The 26,949-nt window shown below is 34.6% G+C and overlaps 1 protein-coding gene across 1 annotated transcript in view; it reads right to left on the reverse strand.

Moving 5' to 3' along the window:
* LOC126749128 (neurofibromin) overlaps positions 1-26,949 on the reverse strand; it is a 91,604-nt gene that overhangs the window by 43,169 nt on the left and 21,486 nt on the right. The window contains 12 exon segments of the mRNA XM_050458775.1: positions 2,120-2,815; positions 3,340-3,744; positions 7,193-7,454; positions 7,508-7,699; positions 7,764-8,874; positions 8,987-9,831; positions 10,206-10,552; positions 16,521-16,747; positions 16,807-16,993; positions 17,051-17,893; positions 17,952-18,167; positions 18,222-18,691. Coding sequence (XP_050314732.1) covers positions 2,120-2,815; positions 3,340-3,744; positions 7,193-7,454; positions 7,508-7,699; positions 7,764-8,874; positions 8,987-9,831; positions 10,206-10,552; positions 16,521-16,747; positions 16,807-16,993; positions 17,051-17,893; positions 17,952-18,167; positions 18,222-18,691 — 5,801 coding nt within the window.

Here is a 26,949-nt window from a genome sequence, read left to right on the forward strand (position 1 = left end):
TTCAATTTTTTACAAATTGAATTTTACAATCTGAATGCCCGCGGCCTTGCTCGCGTGAAAATAAAAGAAAAGTCGAAGAAGGCCTCCAATAATAGTAAATGCAACCCACAATACACAAAAATAAAATCCGAAGCCTCGCCTCATTGATGGTACATGCAACCCACAATTGCCACGCCGTTTTTCTTGAGGTCAAGGGGCGCGATTAATATAATATAATTATAATAAAACCAAGACACAAATAATCTTAAAAATGATTCGTTAGATGCAGAGCGAGCGGTAAGACTGAGTCGAGTCACCTCTCGGGTATATCAGTCTCGCATGGACCCGCCTTGTTGTTATGTCTACCAAAGTATAAATAATACAGAGGCACTTTTCAATCGTATTTATTAATCAGTTTTATGCCGCTATGCGATATTTATCATATCGCTAACACTCCTTATCGGTGGAATTTCAAAAAGTTCGTTCGTATCCGGGGCCTACATTATAAAAAAAACATTGTTGCAGTTAATTTTTTTTTTCTTAAGTTGATGCCTGCGACTCGTTGGTGCGGGCAGTCTCCGTTCAAACTCCGAAGCTTTTATTAACCCTTAGTTCTCGAGGTCACGGGTAACAATTTTCCCATTTTTTACCTCTTATCGGTGCAATCGAAAAATCTGTTCTTATCCGGTGCCTACACTATAAAAGGAACCCGTTGGCAAAATTTCACGTTTCAAGCTATTGTAGTTTGGGCTCTGCGATGACGAGTCAGTCAGTCAGGACAAACTCTTTTATATATATAGATTTGAATTCGTCGCTAAAACATACTCATTTCTAATCACTTTACAGGCCAATAAAGATGTCGATGGGAAATTCCAAACAGGTCATCTACTTCTTCATGGAGAGAGAATTTTTTTCTTAGGCGGCGTGCATATATGCCAGAATTTCCTTTTTATTTCTATTGGTCTTAAATGAATCTTTTGAGAAAATTCGTTTGGTGAGTAGAATCGCTCCCGGTTAAGTTTTCTTGGTCGTCCTTTTCTCTTATATTTATTAATAATTGCTCAAACGGCTTTGTGTTTTAAATATTTTACAATGTCAATTTGTTGGTGACCCATTTGAAGCAACTCAATAATTTTTATTTTCATTTCAAAAGAAATTTGTAAACCACGCGGTATCATTACAAATACTTCAGAAATAGCTTAAACGTTACTTTAAATGTAATCAAACAAAGAGTTTTAAATCACATTGAAGTAAAACGTTGCGGATATGAATATTGTCTATAGGTATACTTTTCGCCCAAGAAAAATGTACATATTTTTTAATAATATTCTTGTTTATTGTTAGTATATGGCCAATACTTAATATTTAATATTAAATTTTTATCTTTATTAGCATTTACAACTTGTAAATTATAAATAAATATATTCATAGGTTTCCAAAATATTATACGCAAATATGTTTGTTTTTCTATATACTTTTGATCATTAGAGAATATGATGGCTCATCGAAAACATCCAGCAAAGTTTAAGGTCATTACTATAAATTTAATCCTCAGCAATCCGTAGCGCAAATTTCAAAAACACAGCAACCATAGTATTACCTATTTTGGTTCAATTAGTGAGTAAGATTGTATTGTTATTTATGTATAAATTAGTAAGTTTTATAAAAAAAAATATTTTTTATTCGAAGTATTAAAAAAAACTTAATTTTATTGAATTTTTTCCTTAATAATGAAATAAAATGCATATTTCTTATTTTATATTAAAAAATATTAAAAAAGGCGTTTTTTAGTGTTATTTAAAATGATCGAGACTCTTAAAAATTAAATTTAACAAGATCCGCAGATTACTGTATAATATATTACAGCAAGCTATTGTCACATGCTGGTGGGATCAGTGAAATTAGCATCTCCATATCACATTAATTATTGGTGTTAGTTTGGGATATTGATATCAATATCAACGATGTTTGAAAGAAAGTTCGCATTTTTTTTTAATAAAATTCGGATGAAATTAATTCTGAAATATCGTATATCGAATCATATGTTAAGTCGAACTTATCGACAAAAATAAATTACCGGAGTAATTTCTAATTTTATTATATATTAAACATAAATTAAAACCTATCGGCTATATCTTACCTCGATTTGCAAAGTAGTCAGATTTCGAATAACCTTAAAAAATCTGGCAATGGTCTTTTTGGCAACAAGCTGTATGTTAGCCGATGCCAGCGCTACTGTTGTATCTGCAAGTACTTCAACCATCAGTGGACTATGGCCGTCACTAGCAGAGCAATTTAAGAAAGTATCTAATATTATATCTATTAAGTCTGGAACCTGACCTAAAGTACCCCAAATTTTGGCTTGTACAGAAGGGTACATTTCGGTTTCCTCTATTGTAAGCACTATAAGTTTTTTCAAGATCTCGCCAACCTTTTTGTATCTTTTATAATCGTCCATAGGCTTACTAAATTTTACTAAATTTGGCAACCACGGAGTCATATACTCTAAGCACAAGTGTTTTAATTCGATGCTTGATGCCCTGAACCCTTGGATACATTCTTCAAGAAATTCTAATGTTAAATGGGGCTCATTGGTAGCTAATTTTTCGGAAATTGATTTAATGAATAAAGTGTTGTTCGACGGAATACATAGTCCCTGAGTTTCCAATAGTTGTCCTTCAATTTTAAGATCAAAAGTTGCAGTTAAAGCACAAAGTAGATTGTAGGCAGCCGTACGTAACATAGGGTCGTGGACTCCTAAGTTTAAAAGTGCCATATTCAATAGAGTTCCTGGAACATCTTTGGGTCTAATTTTTTGGTGAACTGTCAGCGTGTCCTAAAAAGTTCAAACTGATAAAACTAGAAAACTTATTATTCAATAACAATTAATTTTTGCCTAGATATAAAATGCGAGCTGGAAATTTACCGATATGGCATTAAAAATGAGTCACCTCGGATACAGAACTCTTTACTAAATCGCTGTGGATTTCTAGCCGCTTAACAGGTCTATTTAAAATTTAACGAGAAAGTGGAAACGTAGGTTGGGAAATCAACGTGAAAAAGATACATGAATAAAAAAAAATATTATGAGAATGTACAACAGATCTAGTACAAACAAGTTTAGAAATAATCCGCACCAGGATACTCGGCTAGTTATCGGCCTACTTTTTCTGATGTGACGATGCAAAATATTTCAAACAAAAATCACGACACGATGCCATATGTGTAAATAAAATCGGTTTAATTACAAACCTACTAAGAAAATTGGTTTAGGTTTGATGTACTTACAATGAAAATTTTGCGAGTATACCAGATGTGCCAATATTTAAAGGCAATCAGTACAAAAATGCAAATACTTACAGGCTGACTAAGTTCCCATCTATTTCGAATGTGAATAATGGCTTGTACAATAGCATCACAATCATTGTGAATAAAACTTAAAGGGCCACTCTCATTGGCTATCGTCAGAGTAAATTGGTTATCATCAACCAAACAGACTTCCTCTATCTCAGATGCATAGTAAACATCATTTAGAAAGACCGAATGTGCGAGAACTTTTGTTCTTTCTGCTGAAGTTATTTGAATCGCAGTCGGTCCAACTTTTATTGCCACTTTTGTATCTTTGTGTGATAACTTAAGAGCATTATGAAATACTTTAAGATCCTCATCCAGACTGAGAGTAGCTCCTGGTAACTTCTGCTGGTCTGTTTCAATGTAGTCATTAATTTTTGAGGGATGATCCAGAAATACTATTTTACGGTTACCCTAAAAATAGGGCAAAGGAATTTCATTTATGCTGTTATTTTAGTCCGAAATGCTTTTTTTTTTTAATTAGTATCGTATTACACTAAGATACTCTTAAATCAGTGATTTGTTATGCTCTAAAATGGATCACTATTAATCTATTTTTTTATTGCATTATAAGATATTTAAATTATTATAGAATAAAAGAAGTAATTTGTGAGTATAATTGGCAATTGAATCGTTTAAAAAATGTTAGAAAAAGTAACAGAAAGTAGTTAATACAATGTATTAATCTAGATAAGCAGCAGGATTTACGCACACACAGTCAGGAGTACAATCAGAAAAATATATAGTCATATTTGATTTGGATTTAAAATCTAACAGAATAAAAGTATATGCCTGTATAACAAAAAATATACAATCTATCATGTATGTTTTCGGGAATCGTATTCATAAAGCAAGGGCCGTTTGCTAGTATTTAAATATTGGCGTTTCAGAATGCAGTTTACTCCGGCAGCGCCACCCATTGGTTCATTGCAAAGCAGCATTTGTTTTGTTTTAAAAGTCATCTGGTTACTGTGTTATTTTGTTTTAAAATCGTCTGGTGCATGTAAAGAACAATGTCCACGATAATGGTTGATCTAGCCACCTGGATGAATCATCCGCTGCTAAAATTCAGCGGGAGTTATGCCTAGTTTATTTACCTAAAGTTATGAGTAAAGGAGAAGTTTGACAATGATTGACGATTACATCATATCATATTACCTGATTGAAAAAAGAACAATGGCTAGGTGGATAACATGTTAAAATCGAAGAGGAACTCAAGAATGTCGTTGTCATCAACTGGTTCAACTGTCAGGCGGCGAGCTTCTATGCAAAGGGGTTAGAAAAACTGGTGCAGCGGTACGAAAAGCTCTTAGAAATGAACGGCGATTATGTAGAGACGTAAAGTAGGTTTGTAGCTAGCTAACTAATAGTGCCAAAAAATTGTTTCCAAGTAAGTATATATTTTACTTTGGGCAAACCGCCCTTACTTTATGAACTGTCTCGTATAATTGATTTATTAAAAAGTTCCATAAATTGTAGATAATAATGATGTACAGTGCCGGCCAAAAATGGAGACCTTTCTAATCTTATGAGGTTTTCAATATTTTTGAGCGACTATGTACTAAAAATGTTCATCTTAGCGTGAGCAATAATTACATACAAAAAAAACAGATTTTTATCTTTAAGGAATGTGAGTAATTAACGCAAAATCTTTTTTTTTTCCATGAGGACATAAATAGAGAAACTTTTTGTACACACGTTATTAACTCAATAGTTTTTGTTCAGACCAACCGTAGCCGATCGATAGTTCTAGCCTGGACACTTATCCCCGCTTCCATCGATACCTCACAACAGAATCCGAAATCATGCGAGGCGACGACCGCATCGCGATGGCAAAAATTCCGCGCTGGGGCACATATTTTGCGTTGATTCGAAATATATACCATTATGTATTAGATAAAATAAAACCAATTTATAGCATTTAGTGAATAATAATTAATTTATTCCTCGTTTTTAACCTTATCCAACCATTTAAAGTAAATACTCTAAAACAATTAAAAATAATATTAATATGTACTCGTATGTATGTATCTTGTGGGAGATAGAGCTGTGCAAATTTCTCATTACTGTGCTACTGTTTAAGCTCAGAAAAAATTAAAATGGATTTTTAATTTTTTTTTTGTTTTTTTTTTGATTATCTTTGGAATCATTCAAATTTTCGACTTGCAACTTTGGGGTAAATTATCCATTTTCGTATTTTGAGGGTAGACGAATTTGAAACACCGTTTATGTATATTTTTCCAATAAAATAAATAATAAAAAATATTTAAAACATTTATCATATAACTAAAAATACGTAATAATAAAAAAATATATTATCTTGTAAAATGTAAAATATTAGGTCCCGCGGTATCTCCACTTAGTCGTTCCACTGTACGGCGTGCGCCACCAAATCTCGGCTTCAATTTTGACGCCACGAAACCAGTGTCACGGCTAGAACTCTCGATCGGCTACGGACCAGCTCGTTTTTAATTTTTGAAAAGCTCAATTGTTTACCAGAATGCCTCGAGGAGTAAATTTAATAGTTAAAATAAAAGAACTTATAATTGAGAAGTACAACGCCGGAATTGAACAAGTGATAACTAGAGGCACTACTGCTATTATTCAGAAGCCAGGTAGACCTAAAATAACTACATTTGGAACTGATAAGCTCATTGAAAGATGTTCTATAAAAAATTCATTTCCTTTCGCTGAAGATATAAAAAAGCTGATCCAACCCTATCTCTCTCAGTTCCATCTATTCGAAGATGCGATGAAAACTGAAGAGCCAAGACCAGTGAAAACACCTTAAATTTTAATGAAAAATAAACAAGCGCGTTTGAGTTTTGCAAAAGAGCATTTAGACTGGACTTATATAATGAATGGAAAAAATCTTATGATCACATGAATGTAAATTTAATTAATTCGGATCGGATGGTATGACATGGGTTAGACGTCTAATAAATTAAAGATATAACCCTAAGTACAGTAAGCCCACAATAAAACATGGAGATGGTAATGCCATGGTATATTTTTCTGGAAAAGGTGTTAGCCCACTAGTGAAGATAAAAGGCATCATGACTGTCCAATATTATTTAAACATCTTAAGAAATAATGAAAACATCTTGTCGGACTTGCATTGTCTTATTTATTTATTGTAACACGACGTTTCGGTTGGTAAGTATCTCCAACCGTTATCAAGTGTAAACTGTTTACACTTGATAACGGTTGGAGATACTTACCAACCGAAACGTCGTGTTACAATAAATAAATAAGACAATGCAAGTCCGACAAGATGTTTTCACTGTACCATTGTCTACCACCTTTAAGAAATAATAATATGCACCCATATGCTGAAGATAATTTACTGTTAATTTGGACATTTCAACGATCCGAAGTCCAAAATTGTAAAAAATTTCTTTACCTCTCAACAAATTTGTATTTTGAAGTGGCCAACTCAACGTCCGGACCTGAGCTCTATTGAGAACTTGTGGGAGCACCTAAAGAGAAAAGTTGCTGTATTAATGGCTTTGCTGGTAGTCAATCGCCAGGAGAGAAAAGTTAGACAAAGTTATAAGGAATACAGGTTATACCACAAAGTATTTATGTTTCTTTTTAAATTTTCTGTACAATAGTGTGAATTATAGCATGATTTTTTATTTTATTTGGTTAGGTTTATAGATGTTAAAATATGTTCAATATGGTGCATAATTAAAAAAAAAAGTTTCTCCAGTTATGGCCGGCACTGTATATAGAAGTTTGTAAAGTATTGTCCAAATATAACTTATGTAATACGCACTGTTTTAACATAAAATATTGTTTTTATATCGGTATATATTCATTTTTAGTCATCACCATTTAAAAAGTAGTATCTAAAGGGTACCTTTAAGGGGTATAGTATTCGATCGTGATATTTAGTATATTCACGGACCCAACTGTTACAATTATAAATATAGGCGGCATGAATATTTTCTATTGCTACATCTGGTATAACGCAAAACCACCCTTGTAAGCACTCAATCCTAAACCTATTCTCAGAGCCGGTTCGCGTAAAATCGATCACCAGCTCAAACGGGGAATGACAAAAAGGTTTTAAAGTTAAAATAACATGATAGATAAGCAAGTCGCCGTTAGTTTCTCCCATCCTAAAAAGTTGCAACATAATAAAATAAGCTGTAAAAAACTGCTGTTGTATTACTTAAATCTCCTAGCAATGTAATAAAAAACTGGAAAACCGGCTTTGCTGGTTCCGGCTTGGTAAAATATATTTAATGACTTTATTGATTTAAATTCTTCTTTCTCGTCAATGTTATGCCTGGTCATCAAATCTTCAAAATTCGTGGATGACATATCTAGACTACGCCACCTAGGATTGGTAGTAAAAAGCAAGCTAGAATATAAAAGCCTTCATCAATTAGATATAACCTGTAACACTAGAGTTTATGACAACTTACTGCGAATCAAAAGTTTTATGTTCAGGTGGTCCGAGGTAAGCCAATAAGGTAGCCATCTTGTCAAAAGGTCGTCTTCCAACAGATCTATGATCTCTACTGCTTGACAGATAATCCCCAATCTTTTCCTGATGATTCCACAAGAGTCTATGAAGAGCCAAAACGTTAGAGTCAGATATAAATGACATTGAATGTGACGCCTGGTCTACGGTTTCACAATCCGAGGCAATAGTAATAAAAAATCTTCGGCCAGTCTCAAAATGGCTTTTTAAGAAATCGTTAAATGGCACCATATGTTGTTCCTTACTAAACTCGACGTGATTGGCAATATTTTGCAAAATTTTAGACATCAACATTAATCCTCGCCTTGTATTTGTTGGGATCTGATCACTGACAATACCCATTTCATGAGGAGAAACTATAGCAGGATTGATAAATCTTAAGAATATCACAGTTCCGACCGCTCCTATATTGTTCTGTGGAAACTGAGGAAATCGCTTACTTAAAACTTGATAAAGGCAGTGGCACATTGAGCGTAGCTGAGGTGGAAACCTATCTGCAGAGCATATTATAGCGTCAAAAACCTTTTGCGTTAAAGCAATTAGATTATGTCGGTTTTCTTCTATATCTTCATTCGAATCCAAACGAGCTGGATCCACCTCAAATCTCTGGTAAGGCTCGTCAAGCAGGGGCTGAATCAAAGGTTCTAGCAATGTTTGTAAATAACTAGCGCCATAAATTTTAAAGCAGAATGCCATAATTTTGCTTCCTAAGGAATTTCCTCGAAATAGTGTCTGCATGCAGTCGGAAATTTCAACTTCCCTATAAAACATATTCCACAATAGCGGAGATAGCAGATGTTTAGCATCAAATAATGTAACAAAAACTCTAGCTAGCTCATCCATTTGAGAAGTGGTAACAACATTGGCTAAAGCAACAGCGATGGGTAGTTCTCCTTTATCGCTTATCATTGTAACCAGTTGCACTAGCTGTTCAAATCTATCAGCTAATACAGTCTCTGCAAGTGTATCAAATTCCGTTCCTTGCTGAAGAATCTTTGTCAGGACTTCTATAAATGCTGCTCTGGTTTGAAGATCCTTATTGTAGCCAAGGTCTGAAAATAAAATCATAAGATCTGAAGTTAGTAAAGCGACGAGACTCTAAAACCACTACTTCTACTACTATTACTAATACTACTATCGTAATATAAATATAAGTACACCTACCAATAGAATGCATTAGGCCGCTGTCAATATTTGCTGATAAAAGATTCGACATTGCTTGAATCGTAGCACTTCGCAAGTTAGATAAATTATCGGAATTTAGGCGGTGTCTACATTCATCGTTGTCAGATTCATCTGAATTATTCATAGGACCAGTGCAATCATTTAATAAATTCCTAAAGAGGGTAAAATACTTTAAAAATAACTGGCTTTTTGCATCCATAAGATCTCCTCTGTCAGACTCCTCAGGTTGGAGGGGAAGTCCCCTTAAGAGGGCTGCGACAGCTTGCATAGCAGATTGATCTAATTCCCTTGTCATAACAATATTATCATTTGCACTTGGTGGCGATATCTGATGGCTAGAACCCATTACCCAATCAGTTAAGTATTCCACAAGCTTGTTTCTAAACTTCATCTCTTGTCTAAATGATAGATCATCTCTTCTAGTCATTAATACTTCGACTAACTGACACAGCTTTGTTTTAATGTGCAACACATGGACTGATGTATCGGATGACAGTTGTCTTACATATTTAACAATCTGTAACATCATTCCTTCAATACTGCACACTCCGAGATGTTCCGAAGGTTCATCGTTCTTAGAGTAATGTAAGATATTCTTTAAAATTACTATAATATGTTCTACAAATTGTGTATTCAAATCTGATACCATAACCTGACCACCTTGATCAAAAAATTTGTCCACTATCACTTTAATTTGTTCAAATAGAATCGGGTAGAGAGCCGGTGCCATTTCATGTCCAATGAGTTCCTTGACGCACTTTTGTATTTGGGGTCCAAATTTTTCATTGTTGCATACCAACAAACGAAGAAGTAGTTCCACAAACCTGTTTAAAAATTATAGTTTACTTATGACGAATATATTCGTTTAAGTAGAAATTGTATTATTGAGCGTTGTAAAAGAATAAAACTAAATCAATATAATGTATTAAATAATAATAAAAAAAACAAAGCAAATACTGTCCAAAAATAGGCAATCATGTACAACTTAGATGTAAGTACATACAGCGTAGTTCATAACACTTCAAAAATGGGTAAAAGTACATGTTTACGTTTGAAAAACTATAAAAACAGAATCCTTAGTAAATTTAATAGATCCGTCGGCAAACTCTCACCCCACTGAGGAAGCCAGCAGAATGGTTGGCAGTGAACTAACGATATTCAACAACTAACACGGTATAAAACATTAAAAAACACTTACTGCACGACATTACTGCCTTCAATATCATGATGGTGGTGAAGTTTTGGAGTACCCACCATCATAGGACCGGGTTTTCTAGTTGTACCGCTGACTTCACTTAAACTTGTAGTCGGTGTTGCCAAAGAGGACAAACTGGAATATCCCGAAACCGACGTAGGATTGCCAGTAGGAGTACCATGGCCAGAATGGCATACTGAAGATTGTTGGCACTGTGGAGTCTTAAGGGGTCTTTGACGGGTAGCAGCAGCTGATTGAGCATCTGCAGCTTTTGTTTTGGCCTGTAGACACACTCCGCCTAATGCACATAAAAATCCGGTCATATTTGCCCATTCCGAAATCTGCTCCTTCTGCAATAAACCCAAACCCAAAAGTTAGATATTAATTTAACCATATTACTTCAACAATATTTCGAAATATTATTTAGGTTTTTTTATATGTTAACTTTTAAGCGTACAAATTACGGTAAAAACTTGTTGAAGAATTTTAAATTTATTGGGAGAACGTATAGGAATGAAAGTGCCAGCCATAAAATATTAATTAACCATAGTAAAAATTTTATCAGCATAAAGTAAAATACTCTAAAAATCCTAGCTGAGACACGATAGATCACACAATCTCAGCTATTAAACAATAAATTTTTGTCAAGCCAAAAAAAAACGTTTTTTTATTATATATGTTTGTTAACAAAGCATGAATAGTTTACTAATGCGTTTCACAATAAAATTAGGTGAGATATAAATTATAAAATATACAAAGTAGTAAAACAAATAACATAAGTTATAAACATATTAAAAATAATAGGTAGATTGTGAACTATAAAACTAATTAAAAAACATACATAAAAAAACTAGCCTCATTCACAGAAAGAAGGCCAAGAAACTACACAATATCTTCAAAGATGTTTAGAAAAAGATCCAAGTTTTAATAAGACATTATTAAAGTGACTTCTTTAAAATTCCTCTAAAAGTCTTTAAAGAATTAATAGCTCTTAAACCAAAGGCGAGTGATTAAAAACTTTTCGATAATAATAACCTCTTCATCAAAGTACTCTTACAAATCGTTAAGAATAAATTTAGATATTGAGGAATCGCATGCAGTGATGTTGGAGCCTAATACAATTTTTAAAAATAAGGGAAGATGTTTCCAAAATGAAGAGAGAAGTAACGTCAAAATCTTCAGTCCCACAAAGTGCATTCTGCAGAACTCTCTTTGGGGCACATTTTTAATAAATCTAACTGCCCTCTTTTAAATAGTAAAGAGGATATTTAAAAAACCTTTAATAGCCACAACCCAAAACGATATACCAAAACGAAGTTGTTACTCAAATGAAGAAAAATATACAGTTCTAACCAGTGGCTCAATTCCTCCCTAACATTCCTCAGCGTAAAGCATCCCGAGAGTTTCCTGCTTAAAGCCAGGTTATGCTGAAGAAAGGACTAACATAGAGGCTCGACCTCGAAAGGATTTGCAAATGTGGTACACAGGCGATTCAAGAATGGCTTACATAGGGCTGTCAAGAACTGGAGTGTATGGTAGCAATACCGATCGAGGACAAGCTTTTTCGCTTGGAAGATATTCATCAGTCTTTCAAGCCGAAGTGTTCGCCATTCTCGAGGTGGCCACCAGGGAAGAAGTCAAAGATGGTCCGGAGACTAAAATAATCATTTATTCCGACAGCCAGGCTGCGTTAAAAACCATCCAAGCATCCAGGACCAGCTCCAAATTGGTCCAAGAGGTGTGCAGAGATGTGCTGAATACGTTGGAAAGAAGAAAGACGGTTCGAGTGTGTTGGCTTCCTGGACACAGCGGAGTGGAGGGCAATGAGCGGGCAAACGAGTTCACCAGGCTTGTACCAGCTCTCCCGCCGGTTAGCCCTGACCCTTACTTTCGACTAAATAAGAGACACCTATCGCATATCTTGGCGACAGCGGTTGTAGACAGGTCAAAGAACTTACCATCAAATCCAACTAAAACTAGGACAGCGGGGCTGCTATCCCGGCACAGAGGAATTATAGAAGACCTGATCGAAGTTATCTAATAGATCACTGTAGACTCAACCGACATCTGCATATCTTAAGCGGCCCACACACCGTTTGTAGTTTAAAAAATTCATACCATGCGATGCAGTTTTCGACGAGAATTAAAAAAGTAATAAACTCTCTTACATCTGGGAGTGGCACTGTTTACGTCCCATCCCTATGGTATTGATATATTAAGCTCCATAGCAGATTTTGAAATGCCTCGAAAAGGCTAATCAAATATATAGCGGGTTGGAAAAGGCGGGAAGACTTTTCTTCACAAATGAAAATGCCAATCTTTTGTCAAGAGTTATGCATTTCGATGAGTTCACTCATCATCATCAGACTAACACTACATAGCTGTGATGTTTACATGAGCTAAACTACTCTTTAGTCTTTCACGAATTTTTGCATTTTAATAAGCAGTAGTTTTAAGCTGAACTTAATAATTTATTGTGTTTATTTAGCTATTATATATTGGCGACCAGTCTTTTTCTAACACTGTTGAGAACTGGATCGCTGAGACTTTTGCCTCCCTCATTGCCTTCGACTTAGAAAATTACGGGAAAAAATTTACAGGTACTGGTCCACTAGCCAGTCATTTTAAAAAGGCTCAGGATCTTTATCAAAAGGCGCGCGCGAGTCCATATTTGCTGGTAAGGATTTACTAGCACGAATATCCTGAGGTGGCTGAAATCGAGAGGCTTTATTCTGGTATTCTGGAAAGGCCCTCTGACGAGGCACCAATAACAGATCAGCACTCCTTGACTCAGTCCTTGCTAGATCCAATAACTGCCGGGGAAATAGCCAAGTCCAAGTTGTCTTGGAAACCTGGCTACAGCTGGTCCCGATGCGGTTTCGGTTGGCCGTGTTAAAACTACCCCAGATAACAAATTTAGCAGCCCTGTATAATTGTCTCCTACTCACAGCCCATAGTCCTTCATATTGGACAAGAACTACTCTGATCCCAAAAGGTGGAGATCATCGGGACCCGAACAACTGGCACCCAATCACGGTTTCCTCGGCCATTCAACGCCTTTATCATCGGATTCTAGCTGCTAGGATCAAGGAGAAGGCAAACCTCGATGTCAACCAGCGAGGCTTCGTCAATATTGACGGCACTCTGGCGAACTCCCTGATTCTAGATCATTATATTTCCAGCAGAATTGCCGCTCGAAAACTGCTAAACGTCCTCTCGATAGACCTTCGCAAGGCCTTCGATACGATGTCGCATTGCTCTATCTCTTGTGCCCTAAAACGCTCCGGTATTCCAAATCACTTAATTACGTGCATTATGGGTTCTTTAAACTGTGCCACTACTATCATTAAGGTCGGCAAAAACTCCACCCGCCCCTTTAAAGTCCTTGAGCCCTATTTCGTTTAATCTCGTGGTCGACGAAATCCTGACCAATCTGAATAGCGGAATTGGAGAATGTTCGTTAAGCTCTCGATCCTTTTAAATATCTTGGCCAGGTTTGGCGCGACCGGGATCTTTAAGCCGAGTCTTGCCAATATTAATAATTGGCTCCAGAATCTCATTTCGGCTCCTCTAAAGCCCGATCAAAAGTTGGCGCTCGTAAAAACCTACCTTATCCCCAAAACTCTATACGGCCTCCAAAACACCAGGACCACGGGCAGAGTTCTACGTCAGGCTGATAGATATATCCGGGAGATATGTCCAATTCTCGTTGGTGTCGAAAACTGTGCTGACGATGTCGCCAGCAGAAGTTGGATTGACAACAAACTAAGTGGCTGGACTGGACGAGACTATATTCGAGCCGTACAACTGCGCTGCAATAACCTTCCTGTAGCGGGCCATACAATCTTCCTGAACGCCGGAAATGTGTGCCGATTGTAATAAAATTGAATCCATCGGTCACGTTCTCCAACAGGGCCCGGTTACTCATTGGGAAAGGATTCGCCGGCACGACAAAATTGTTGGCAAAATAGCGGCGCACTGCCGCTCCAAGGGTTGGAGGGTAGAAGTCGAACCCTTAAAGTTCGGCATCCGGACGGCTCTTCGTTATTTAAACCTGACCTTGTCATAAACAAGGATAACATCTTCGTTATTTGCGACATTCAGGTGCGGTGGGAAGGCAACATTCTCTCCCATTGCTCAGTCCCATGCGCAACAAAAGGCTGTCTACGAGTTGGACACAAGATTCAATGAGGCAGCACAACATCGCTGGCCGGGCAAGAAGTTTCATTATCTTCCAGTTACCTTAGGAGCCAGAGGATTTTGGCCCAATTGTAATTTCCCCACTGAGGAAGCTCTTAAAATCCCGCCTTCCTTAAAATCATCTTGCGTTCACTCTTGCCTTAAATCAGGCTCCACGATCCATTCCTCGTTTTCTCGCTGTGTGTATGGAGAACACGCACAAACCCCGGAGGCCGCCGCCGCCACGTTTAAGAATCCCGCGTCTACTCACTCGCCCTCTTTCCATCCATAGAGCTCCGGAGTTCCCGACTCTGGTGAGTGACTGTTTGGTGGATAACAGCGATTGTTCTTTCGGCATTCATGCTGGATCATCCTTGACCCGTCAACCACCGGAAATACCCTTTCCTAAAAATTGTTGTGGTTTTTATCAGGCTTTGGACAGCGGTATTAATCGCGAACAATCAGACAATAAAATCTCCCCGATTGGCAGTATTGGTCATCTACTCTTAACCAGTATCTATATGTAGTGCGTTTTGATGTTCTGTCTTTTACTTAGTGCTGTTTTTTTATTATTTTACCTAGTTTTATCATTGTATTTAATTTTATTCATGTTTCATTGTTGTATTTAGCTAATTATTGTCGCTATACACTTGTTCATGTTATTTTAAGACCTTCTTATAACGTCGGGCCTAGCTTAGGAAATGAATTTTATATAGCTAGTAGGACCTGCTGTTGGGCTTTTCCCCTCTGTATGTTAACACTTTTTATCGTGTACATGTTCTTTTATATATTTAATAAAGAATTTTGATAGCCAAATGCCTAGTCCTCTAATTAGTGACGCGTATAAATGGATTAACGAGATTCCCACTGTCCCTACCCACTATCTAGCGAAACCACTGCCAAGGGAACGGGCTTGGAAAAATTAGCGGGGAAAGAAGACCCTGTTAAGCTTGACGCTAGTCTTGCATTGTAAGGAGACATATTGTTCAAACAATCTTCACACTGACTTCGGAATACCTCAAGGTTTGATGCTCGGACTTGTGTTGATTCTTATATTTATAAATTGTGACTTACAAATATAAAGACTTACTGCAGACAGATTCCTAAGTCGGTGATACACCTAGAACATTGAAAGGCTAGAATTAGCAATACCGTGGAATTATGGGTAAGTGCCATATGAGTAAATGCCATCCGATACCTGTATTTGCGGGAAAATCAGATTCAGAAGTACCAGAAATAAGAAGACATGCTATTTTTTATCAAAACTGGCTGGGTTGGATTGGCAGAAGAGGTGAAATTGAATAACCAGCAAGAAGCCCTGATCTTACACCCCTAGACTACTTTCTCTGGGGGTACTTAAAAAGTAAAATTTATGCGACAAAAGTGGAAAATATTAGCGAGACATATCCTCAAACCACAATTAATTGTTTATATTACATTATAATATGCTTAGCTTAGGACTATTTTTATATTTAAGAAATCGCTTGTTATATATCGTTAGCATTAATATTGTGTCAAAGCCTCGGCTAATACCGTTGCTGTTCATATTTCTGTTCACCTAGTTTTAAGGCCCTTTTGTATCAATAAATGTTTTTTAAAAGTCCGTTCGTCGATATCTGCATTTAACTAGCGTATTACCAGACAGAATTAGAGCAAAATGTGAATTGATAAATTTAGCACATTGTCAAAATGTTCAAGGGCGCCATTTTCAACATTTAATTAAATAGGTTTACTGTTTAGATTTTTTTTAATCTTTTCTTTTTTTATGGGTTAGTATTTGCATGTTTTATTTATAATGAATTTTACATAATTTTTGAATCTGTTAATCTGAAGTTATGTTATTATATACATACATATATGATATGAAGTTAAAAAAAAAGGTAACTTTGGTCTCTATATCATCGATAGTGCTGAGTATCTAATTATTTATAATTTCCTTCTTAAATAAAAAAATGTAAAATCAGAAGCACATTATAACCTACATTATGTACCATCCTTGTCACATATATGACATTACTAGTGGTCCCATGACTAGTAATGTGATTATTAGTGACATCCGTATGACTATAAGACCACCAGATTATTACTCATATTAATCTGCTTTTTGTTATTAATGTAATTTTTTAAATTAACATTTACCTCCAACTCGTGTTCAGAATTCTGATGTGAAGCCCGTCTTTTCCCTACAGATCTATGAAATGGCTCCATTTGGCCATCATCCGATCGAGTCTTAGAACAAGCAGAAATAGTTTTGTAGGATGCGCTCCAATTCCTAAAAGTCTCCTCCCAAGCTGGGTATACCCCATTTGTACAATGTTCTATCTTGCGAAGCAATGCGGTAATTCGTTTTTGTAACGCAAGTCGACCTAAAACCAACCAAATAAATAAATAAATACTTTAAGTCTAACCACCTTATTTTTTTTACCTGTCGTTAGAACGGTAGATGCTTGGGCCAATTCAAGATAAATGTAATAGTTAGGTACTAAAGTAGTGACACTAATTTCCTCTGATATGCAAATAATTTCGGCCTCTTGACACAATAAGGCAAAACAACTCATAGCAACTAGAACAGCATCAATATCGATACTCCAAAGGTACATATAATAAACCACCTAAAAACATTAATTTTATTACTGTTACGCAAAATTTTGTTTAAAAGATCCTCTTACCTCTAGCTTAATGTGAGCTTGAGATGAATGACTAATCGAACTTCCTAAAGTAGCATACTCCTTGTGTTTCGTTAAGAAAGCATTACGAAATATTAGTATTTCTCTCAGCCATTTGAGAATATCTGTGTAGTTGACATATTGATGCTGTATAAGTTTCCCTGAGATTTGGCTTAACACTTGAGAGCCAACGTCCCAAAAAGTATTAATTGGAGCTTCAGGATTCCACATTTCAATTTTATCCGGATGATGTAGAACCAACAATGCGTCCATCGCTTCTTGAGCCACTTCTGGTATTGACTGTAAATGAACTAAAGAGACCAACCCATTAATCAAATCTAAAGTGCAACTTTGAACTTCGTGACCAGGTTTTCCGTGTTGGTTTAAGAATAATACAGGATCTGCATGGATGAGACGCACCATGAAGAGAAGCAGATTTCTATAGGGATTAGATTCCTCCGCTCCTGAACGATATTTCATCTGGGCATCTCTGCTTGTTTTTAATGTAGTTATCATCATTCTTAAAGGCGTATGTTGACTATATCCCTGAGTAGTAACTTTATTTAAAATATCAGCAAATATATCCCTGAGTTCGGCAGATTTAGTATAAAGTATATCGATAGTTGGCCACCAAGGCAAACGCGGTTGGGTTACTATTTTATACAAAGATCTAACCAACACGAAATGGTAAGTTGCCGGTGATCCTAGGTTTAGACAAACATTTAGACAATCATTACAATGTGGGTTTATACGAAATACTGAAACGAAACAGTCAATCATCATGTCTATATCTTGTCCCACACAGGTTCTTCTTGAATATGGATTTGATGGGTTAAACAATAAATTCTAAAAAAGAAGAAAATTATTGTGATAATTCTACTAAAAATACAATATTGCATTATACCTTTAAATCGTTCATCACACTTTGAACAAGACTAAAAATTTTATCTGAAGACTCCAACGTTTTTATATAAGTCGACGCCTTGCAAAGTTTGACGCAGGCTATTGCAGCAGCTTCAATTGACTGTTTATTATTATGCAAAGCAAAGGATTTTTTAATATTATCGATGTAATTCTTTTTCTTCGCATATCGAGTTGCCTCGCTATCATCAAATACACGCTAAAATTATGTTTTATTTAATACAATATATTATAGATGCTAAAACTAACTTACTGGTATAAGTACCAAGAGCATCATTTGAAGGGACCACATGTTAGGCTTAATCTTTTTATTATCGCTTGATGATTCCATAATGTCAAACAACTGGTCAGCATTTTTATTAAGATCTTCATCTGGATTTCTCTGATATTCGGCAAACTCGAACGGGTACGTTTCTATCCAGTTCCAAATTGCTTTCTCAAGCGAGACAACGTATAGCTGCTGCGCATTTTTCCTAAGTTGTTTAAATTTTGTCACTCCCTCTAGAAATAGTTTTGCCAATCTCTTAACATCAACGTTTATGTGCTGAACTAGTTCGATTTCGCTTAAATCAGTTATTTCTTCAGGCGACGAAGCACATTCTTGTAGTTTATATGTTATTCTTGTAAAAACGATGTTGAAAAAATTTACCGATAACGCAAAAAGGACCTTACTAGCTAGAAGTCTTACAGCGTGAGTGTTTGGGTTATTTTCTGGAAAAACGTCTGAAAAAACGAGAATGATTAACCATAGCAATACAAAAAGATCTGATAAGCTATTTAACCAGGTTAACTATAAACGTGTATACCAGAGGGCAGCAAAAATTCATTTAAGTTCCTAAAACTTTTAATTATGTGCCAAAAATTAAGGAGAATTAAAAATATATCTTAGAGAAATATTTTAACGAACACTTTACAGCATTTTTGCATATTATTGTTTATTATATCGTACGGGCACGAATCAAGACGGATGATAAAAACTATTGGAAAAATGTAAACAAATCGAAATCGAATAATATACAAATATTTTAGAGCTACCACTTAAAGATATCTGATCACAATAAATCCTAATATTAAGACATTGTTATGGTTAAGAATAGCACAATGTATATTTTGACACAAACTGTTTTGTAGAAGTATATTTTATTTGTATTTGTGTATAAGGAAAGATCTAAATCGATGTTTTTTTATTTTCCTAAAACGTAATTCGGTTTTTGATTTAGAAAAATGTATAGTATAATTTTTTTTGTAAGTAGAAGTCCATTCCTGAAGTGGAATGGCTATAATATAGCGAGTTGGGAAGGGCTAGAAGACTTTTCTCCACAAATGAAAATGCCAATCTTTTGTCAAGAGTTATGCATTTCGATGTGTTCACTCATCATCATCAGACTGTGATCATCACACTAGATAGCTGTGATGTCTACATGCTACTTTTATTATCCGCCTTACATGTAAACATCACAGCTATGTAGTGTTAGAGTCTGACGATGATGAATGAACTCATCGAAATGCATAACTTTTGACAAAAGCCATTTTGATTTTTGGAGAAAAGTCTTTCAGCCCTTCCCAACCCGCTATATTATAGCATAAAGATTTACTTTGCTTATTTAGCATATTAATAACATTCACTTATTTGCAAAAATGATGCAACTAGGTAAGACATAATTCTATAGTTAGTTAGAAAGTAATTAAAAAAATTAAAATAAATAAAACAAATATCTAACTAAAATACCACACATAATAATAAAAACGGTATCCACATAAGATTTTTTCACAAATCTTTAGCTTTTCTAGCGTTTAAGTTTAAATGCCTTGAATGGAATTTCATATTTTCGGTTATGCCGTGTAAAATCATTGAAGGTCAACACAATTTGCTTTAAAGATAAATAAAAAATATTAAAATGGCAAGAAACTTGATGACTTTTAAGAGGATTTAGAAACACAGGAAAATTTTGCTATGGATGGGTTACATATAAGAAATGTTGAAACAATCAAGTGCATAAAATCCGGAATATTCAAATGACGATTTACAAAGAAGTGACCTAAACAAAAAAATTTTAAGTCCTCAAAGTTTTATCTTTCAGATTAAACTATCAAATTAAACGGAGCTTGAACGGTTATAAGATTACTCCAAAATATTCAAAAAAAAATCTACGTCTAAAAAGACATTGCCCCATTATGGTGCCATTTGAACAAAAAGATTAAACGCTAAAAATACATGTTTACTTATTTTGAATATCTGGATAGAGCACAGAAAAAATCTTTCATAAGTATTTTTCCATGATAACTTGATACATTTTTTGACATTTTCAACTTATTCATAGTACTTAAAATATTATGTTTTTTAATGTAAAAAAATTACAAGTGGTAAAATTTTTTTAGAATATCATTTTTTATCGAAATACACATAGATTCAAAAATTTTGCATCACCTTGTTTTTATACGAAGATATTGTTCAAAGTGATAAATAAGATTGGCCGTGCAAGAGTAGTGGCTTTACTAAAGAAGTCAACTGTCAAAGGTTCGTAGTTAATAAAGTTGGGGTTTGGCAAAATGATGTCCACTTGGAACCTTTATCTCCAGAAAAATTTTCTTCATGATAGACCGACAGCCGGTAAAAGTACACGCCTTTGATTAATCCAAAACAGAACCGTTATATTCACTTAACCATCTGAAGGAACCCAACTATGGCCAGTATACCATTACCAGTACTCTAAAGAGATATGGGTGATGCTTTGGGAGTTCAAGTAACGGTCTCTACATTGCGGAGGCGAATACTGGCAACAAGTTTGAAGTGTCGCCGACCATTAAGAGTACCCCGACTACAACCTCAGTACAAAGTTCGCCAATGGGCACAAGAGCACAAGACTTGGCCTGCAGAATTCGGGAACCTAATGGTTTTTTTTTGTGACAAAGTAGGAATTTTTCTGGAGGATGGATCTTGCAGGATCGTAAACACAGGTATAGAGGGAGCTAACAAGACCTGCCCAGCTTTAGTCAAGCACAACCCGTACCACCCTTTGCAGATGCTATGTTTTGGGCTGATATCATCCCAAGCAACACATAATATATTATTATCGTTAAATATATATTTATTTATTCAATGATTTTATCAGCCGTATATGGTCAAGGTATATTTATTAATCTGTAGAATATACGTATATCATATAGGATTCTGTTTACAAAAGGGAGAAAATTTCGACATTTAACAAAATTGACACGCCGGGATTTACATATCTAGTTTTTAAACTCGATTACTACACCTCAAATATTTGATTACATTCTTCTAAACAATCACTTTTTTTCGTCCATATTATCCAATCTAACAACCCTGTTTTTATACTTAATATTTTTATATAAAATTATATCAACTTTAAATAAACAGTGTTATTGAATTAAATATTGAATATATATTTTCTGCAAGAACATTGTTTTTCATCAACACAAGCCTTACCCCCCCCCCCCATCCACTCTAAACATTTGTTCAGTAAGAAATTCTATTGAAACATCACCGTTTTTGTATTAAACGTTTATTAATATACATATATACAGTAACAGCCAAAAGTAGATAGACAAATTTAAAAAATAACCAATACTCTTTTTTTTTCGAAGTATTTTTTTTAATTACAAACTAAACCATCTACAATATTAGTATTTAGTAAAATACCCATTATTGTCTATTACAGCCTGACAACTACGTGGCATTGATTCAATAAGATTGTCTATGAGTTTAAAACCAATATTTTTCCATTTCTGTTGCAACCGTTCGAATAATTCACCTTTATTTGAATACTTTGTATCCCTAATATCACGATCTACAATTTCCCATAAATTTTCGATGGGATTAAGATCGGGTGACTGGGATGGCCATTTTAAAACTAGTATTTTTTCTTCTTAGAAAAATTGCTTCATAATTTTGGAGGAATGCTTCGGGTCATTATCTTGCTGGAATTGGAATCTCAATGGTGAATTGTCTTTGACATAGGGCAACATAACATCTCTGAGAATATCCCTGTACATAAACCTGTCCATTATGCCCTCTATGCGATGTAACGGGCCCATTCCATAACCTGAGAAGCAACCCCAAACCATCACTGATCCACCTCCATGCTTAACTGTGTGTTTTGTGTACTTGGGATTCAAACGCTGGCCAGAAGGACGTCTAACATATTGAATTCCATCGAAATTAAACAAATTAAACTTCGATTCGTCGCTCCAGCAAGCACGTTTCCATTCATGCTTTGTCCAGTGTATATGCTGACGGGCAAATTCCAATCGGGCTAAGCGATTCTTTTTTGAAAGCACTGGTTTTTTTGCTGGCCTACGTGCAAATAGATTCTCTTCTACCAACCTTACAGTCCTTGAGGACACATTACAAATCCCTAGAGCCCGTAACTCTATCTGAATTTGACGAGAAGTCATGAAAGGGTTATTCTGGCTAATTTGTTTTAATTTGCGTACAGCTCTAATGTCCATTTTTTTGGTTCGACCAGATTTATTTTTTGGCTCTAATGATCCTGTCCTTTCATATCTTTTGATAATTGCCAAACAGCTTTTCTTTTAACATCAAATCTACGAGCAATATCAATTTGACGATCACCTGCGCGATATGCATTAATAATGCGTTGTCTTAAATCAGCTATATTTATATTATTGGTTTATCTGATAGCAAGCAAAATATTTAACTGAAATTTATTGGTATCTACTTTTGGCCACTACTGCATAATTATATCAAATTTAAATAAACAAACTGTGTTATTAGATTGGATAATAACGACGAAACGAGCATTTACACACAATTCGTGCTTATTATTTTGGAAAACAATGATTTTTGAAAAGAATTTCTTAGATTCTTTGTCATTCAAAAATTATCGTCATTGAAGGGTGTAAGGCATATGGTAGATTTAATGAAAAATGTTTTTTTGCAGAAAATAATTGCCTGAAAAAAATGGTTTTCAAAAAAATTATAAGTGATAAAAGAATCAATAGTTTGTGTATCTATTTCTCACATAACCTTAAGGTTTTCGAGTAAAACATAAAAAAACCCTATTTTATTTCTCGAAACCAAGGCGTGTCGCTATAAAAATTGGAGTAGTCGTGCAATTTTTTATCGCAAATATGTGGAAATTTAGTTTTTTGAAGAAAAGTCAATAAGTTTTGAAAAAATTTAAGTTTTTTTTTGGTTCTAGACGACTTTTCATTATCTAGGTTCAAAAATACAGTTTTTAAATTAAAACTATTAATATATTTATCAACCGTATATGGTCAAGGTACATTTATCATACTGAATATACGTATATTATATATGATTCTGTTTACAATAGAAACAATTTCGTCATTTGACAAGGAATTTACATATGTAGCCTTTAAACTCGATCACTACACCTCAAATATGTGATAAAATGACCCCGATATCACATATATGCCACCGTTTAGCATACGATATACTTTTCATACACGTGTATATCATATAGTGTAATAGTGGAATATCATACACAAAGAAACTATAAAAAAGAGGAAATGCTTTAACGTGTATGAAACAATAATTATACCAAATACGATATACAAATACAAAAAACTCAAGAATACAAAATTCCTTAAAACTGAACGTGGATTTAAAAATAAAATTTATTTTAAAAAAATGCAGCGGTGTACATTTTTTTATTAAGTAATATTTACGATAAATCGCTTATGGACGCCATTAATAAAAATTTATTTTTTTCTTTGTACGTCGAAAAATGCCCCCCGATGCATAAAACACATCTGCAAATTAAAAAAAAAAATATCTACATTGGTTATCTACCTTCTTGTTAAATGTGAATAAAACATAAACATAATATTAAATTCCTCAACCTATATCACGCGGACATTTTATACGATATTTATAATTAAATTTCAACCAAAAATCGGGTGTAAACCAAAAATAAACGTTTAGTTAACTATCGTGTGTTGCTTGGGATGTCTAATAGCCGCACAGAATTAATTTATACTTAAGGCAGAATAACTGGTGAGGGATATTCTAGCCCTTTACGTCGGACTATAGCTGTTGATGAGGCTTTCGTTTTTATGGATGAAAAGGTGGGAACTCACCGTACCAAAGCTGTAAATGAGTATCTGGAATCGGAATGCGTCAATCGTTTGGACCAGCCCGTACTATCGCCAGGCATGAATTCCATAGAATTCTATTACAATGTTTTTTTATCTGTCATATACGAAACTGTCGAAAGAAACGCAACACACTCCAGATCAGTATTGTACACGTAAAAATAATTCTTAAAAACTCATATGTTCTTATATATGTTCGAAATATAGCGCAATTACAAACAAAATTCCCTATATTGACATTGTTTTAATTGGGTATAGCATTGTTTTGACAATTGTTCAAAATACCGCCATTAGCCTCTAAACACGTTTTACCTCTGCCAAGGGCCCTTGTTGCTTTCTGAAGTCATTCAAGTCTGTCTTTGACAAAAATTGCCACATTTCTAATGGCGTTCCGAGTGCCGACTTTCGCTTTGTACAACTCATTTTTAAACCAACACCACAAAGAATAGTCCAGTGTTGTAAGAAGATTTGATTAATGAAGGTCAATTTAAGAGATTTGTATAAGAGCTATAAATATAACACACATAATGAAAATATTCTAAAAAATATGATGTATTAAAAAAACAACATTTTTTTAAAACCAAAATAGCCAAACGTATCGATTATAATCAGCTTTTTGCTAAGTCTAACAATATCTCGAAGACAGCATGGCAAGTGATTAAAGATAATACCAACAATTCGGAATATTCCAAACAACATGAATATTTTATTAACGAAAACGGTTTTAATTTTAGTGACATGCAGGAAGCCACTGAACTTTTTAACCATTTTTTTATCTGAGTCTGTAAACAAAATTATAAATAATAGGAATTTAGCCTTAACAAATAAATCACCAAAAACATTAAATAATAAAATAATTTTAAATTCATTATTTTTATGTTCGTATGATGAAAGTGAAATATGTGAAATTATTTTATCTGTCACTAACAAACACTCGGCTGGTGTGGAATTTCCTGCTCTCTTATCAAACACGTCCTTGAATTTTTGGGTGACACCGATTACAGATCTTGTTAATTTGTCATTTCAGGAGGCGTCATTTTCATCTGCTCTGAAGAACTCTCTTATTGTCCCTATCACTACACAAGATGCAATTTTGTCCCTATATTCATGTTTTATCAAAATTGGAACTAAACAATAAATGTGTAAGCCTATTTTTTTTATTTAAAAAGGGCGTTTCATGTAATAAATATTAACTTAATGTTAGATAGATTTAATGACTGTGACCGTGGTCTTGCCCATAAATGGATTAAGTCGTACCTGACCGGTAGACAAAAAACGATAATTAAGAATGGAAATGTTTCAGTTGTATCTGAGTCCCTACCAGTTGTTAGTGGTGTCCCACAGGGTAGCATTTTGGGGCCACTGTTATTTGTTATATTTTTTGATGGCATCTTGGACAAATTTCCTGGCAACCACATAGCCGCGTTTGCAGATGATGTTGTCATATCAACGTCGAGTGGTGACTTAGAAAAACTATCTAGAGGTTCAACCGGTGTAGTTGACCGAATGATAAGTATCAGTAGCCTAGTGCTTAATGAGTCAAAAACTGAAATATTTTTTAGTCTTACCAATTTGATAAAAGCTTGCTTGTTACAATGCATAACAAAACCATAGAACAAAATAAGGTTGTCAAGTACTTCAGAATATTAAATGATGAGCATCTTAGTTGGTCTTATCATGTAGATATGGTTTTAAAAAAATTATCAATTTATGCCTATGTGATCTGGCAGTTACGTAATAAAATCGATATTCCTGATACTTCTTTATTACTATGGTTATGTCCAGTCATGTTTGTCATATGGCATTATGTGTTGGGGTAACTGTTCAAGAAGTGGTGAAGTTCTTACAGCCCAGAAAAAAATAATTAGAACTATTTTATTTAAGCCTTGTACATTTTTTTGTAGAACACTATTTCCAGACATGAAAATTATGCCATTTCCTTGCTCATTTATTTTCAACTTGATAAAGCATATAAAGCGTAACCTGTCTGATTATTCTTTGTCTAGAGGTACCCACTGTGAACTTAGGGTCAACTTAAATTTGGATTTACCCAAACATAAATTAACCAAAGTTGCAAACAGCCCATTAGTTTTACCAATTAAATTATACAATAATCTTCCTATCGAAATAAAAAAAAATGAGAAAGGTAGTAACTTCAAAGCTTCATTGAAAAGGATTTTAATTAAACATTCCTTTTATACGGTAACAGAATATTTAAATTGCAGCGTCTTGTCTCTACTCCCATAATTCGTATTTGTTTGTTTGTTAAAAGCTGCAGTTTTTCTTATATTCTTAGTTTTTCGTTAATTGTAGATTTTTTATTTTTTCTTAAGGCCTTTTAAAAGTTGTATGTTTAGGTCTTATAGTTTTATTTTTTGACGTTATCCGATACTTATTTGTTTGAGTAATACCACACGTCACGCTCCATATCAGTATATTACCGAAAGTAGTTCAAAGACTTTACTTGACAAACTTAATTCAAGATTGCCTCTTGCATGTAGACGATAGGCGTGAAAGACTACCATCCAATGTATAATGACACGAAATTTTGAAGCCGGCTCAGTGACGCCATACAACAAATTCAGCGACTTCAGGAATCGTCAGCAGATATGACTTAATTAACCTTGGTAGACTGAAAACAATGTCAATGTTGTCTAAAGAAAAATTGGTGAATATACTAAACATATAGTCAATAAATGAAAAGAAAGAATAATCCTTAAAATTTATATTCTCACTTATAACTAGAGCACTGTGTCACAATTTAAAATAATTTTCAAATACCATGGAAGTCGACTTGTTACGTGTCGCTATTGGTCTCAGCATCCAACAAAAAGGGCATTTTATTTGAGTCGTGGTCCATCACAATCTTTCCTATTTAA

This window comes from Anthonomus grandis, chromosome 22 (genome assembly GCF_022605725.1).
Source record: "Anthonomus grandis grandis chromosome 22, icAntGran1.3, whole genome shotgun sequence".
In the NCBI taxonomy this organism is placed as follows: domain Eukaryota; kingdom Metazoa; phylum Arthropoda; class Insecta; order Coleoptera; family Curculionidae; genus Anthonomus; species Anthonomus grandis.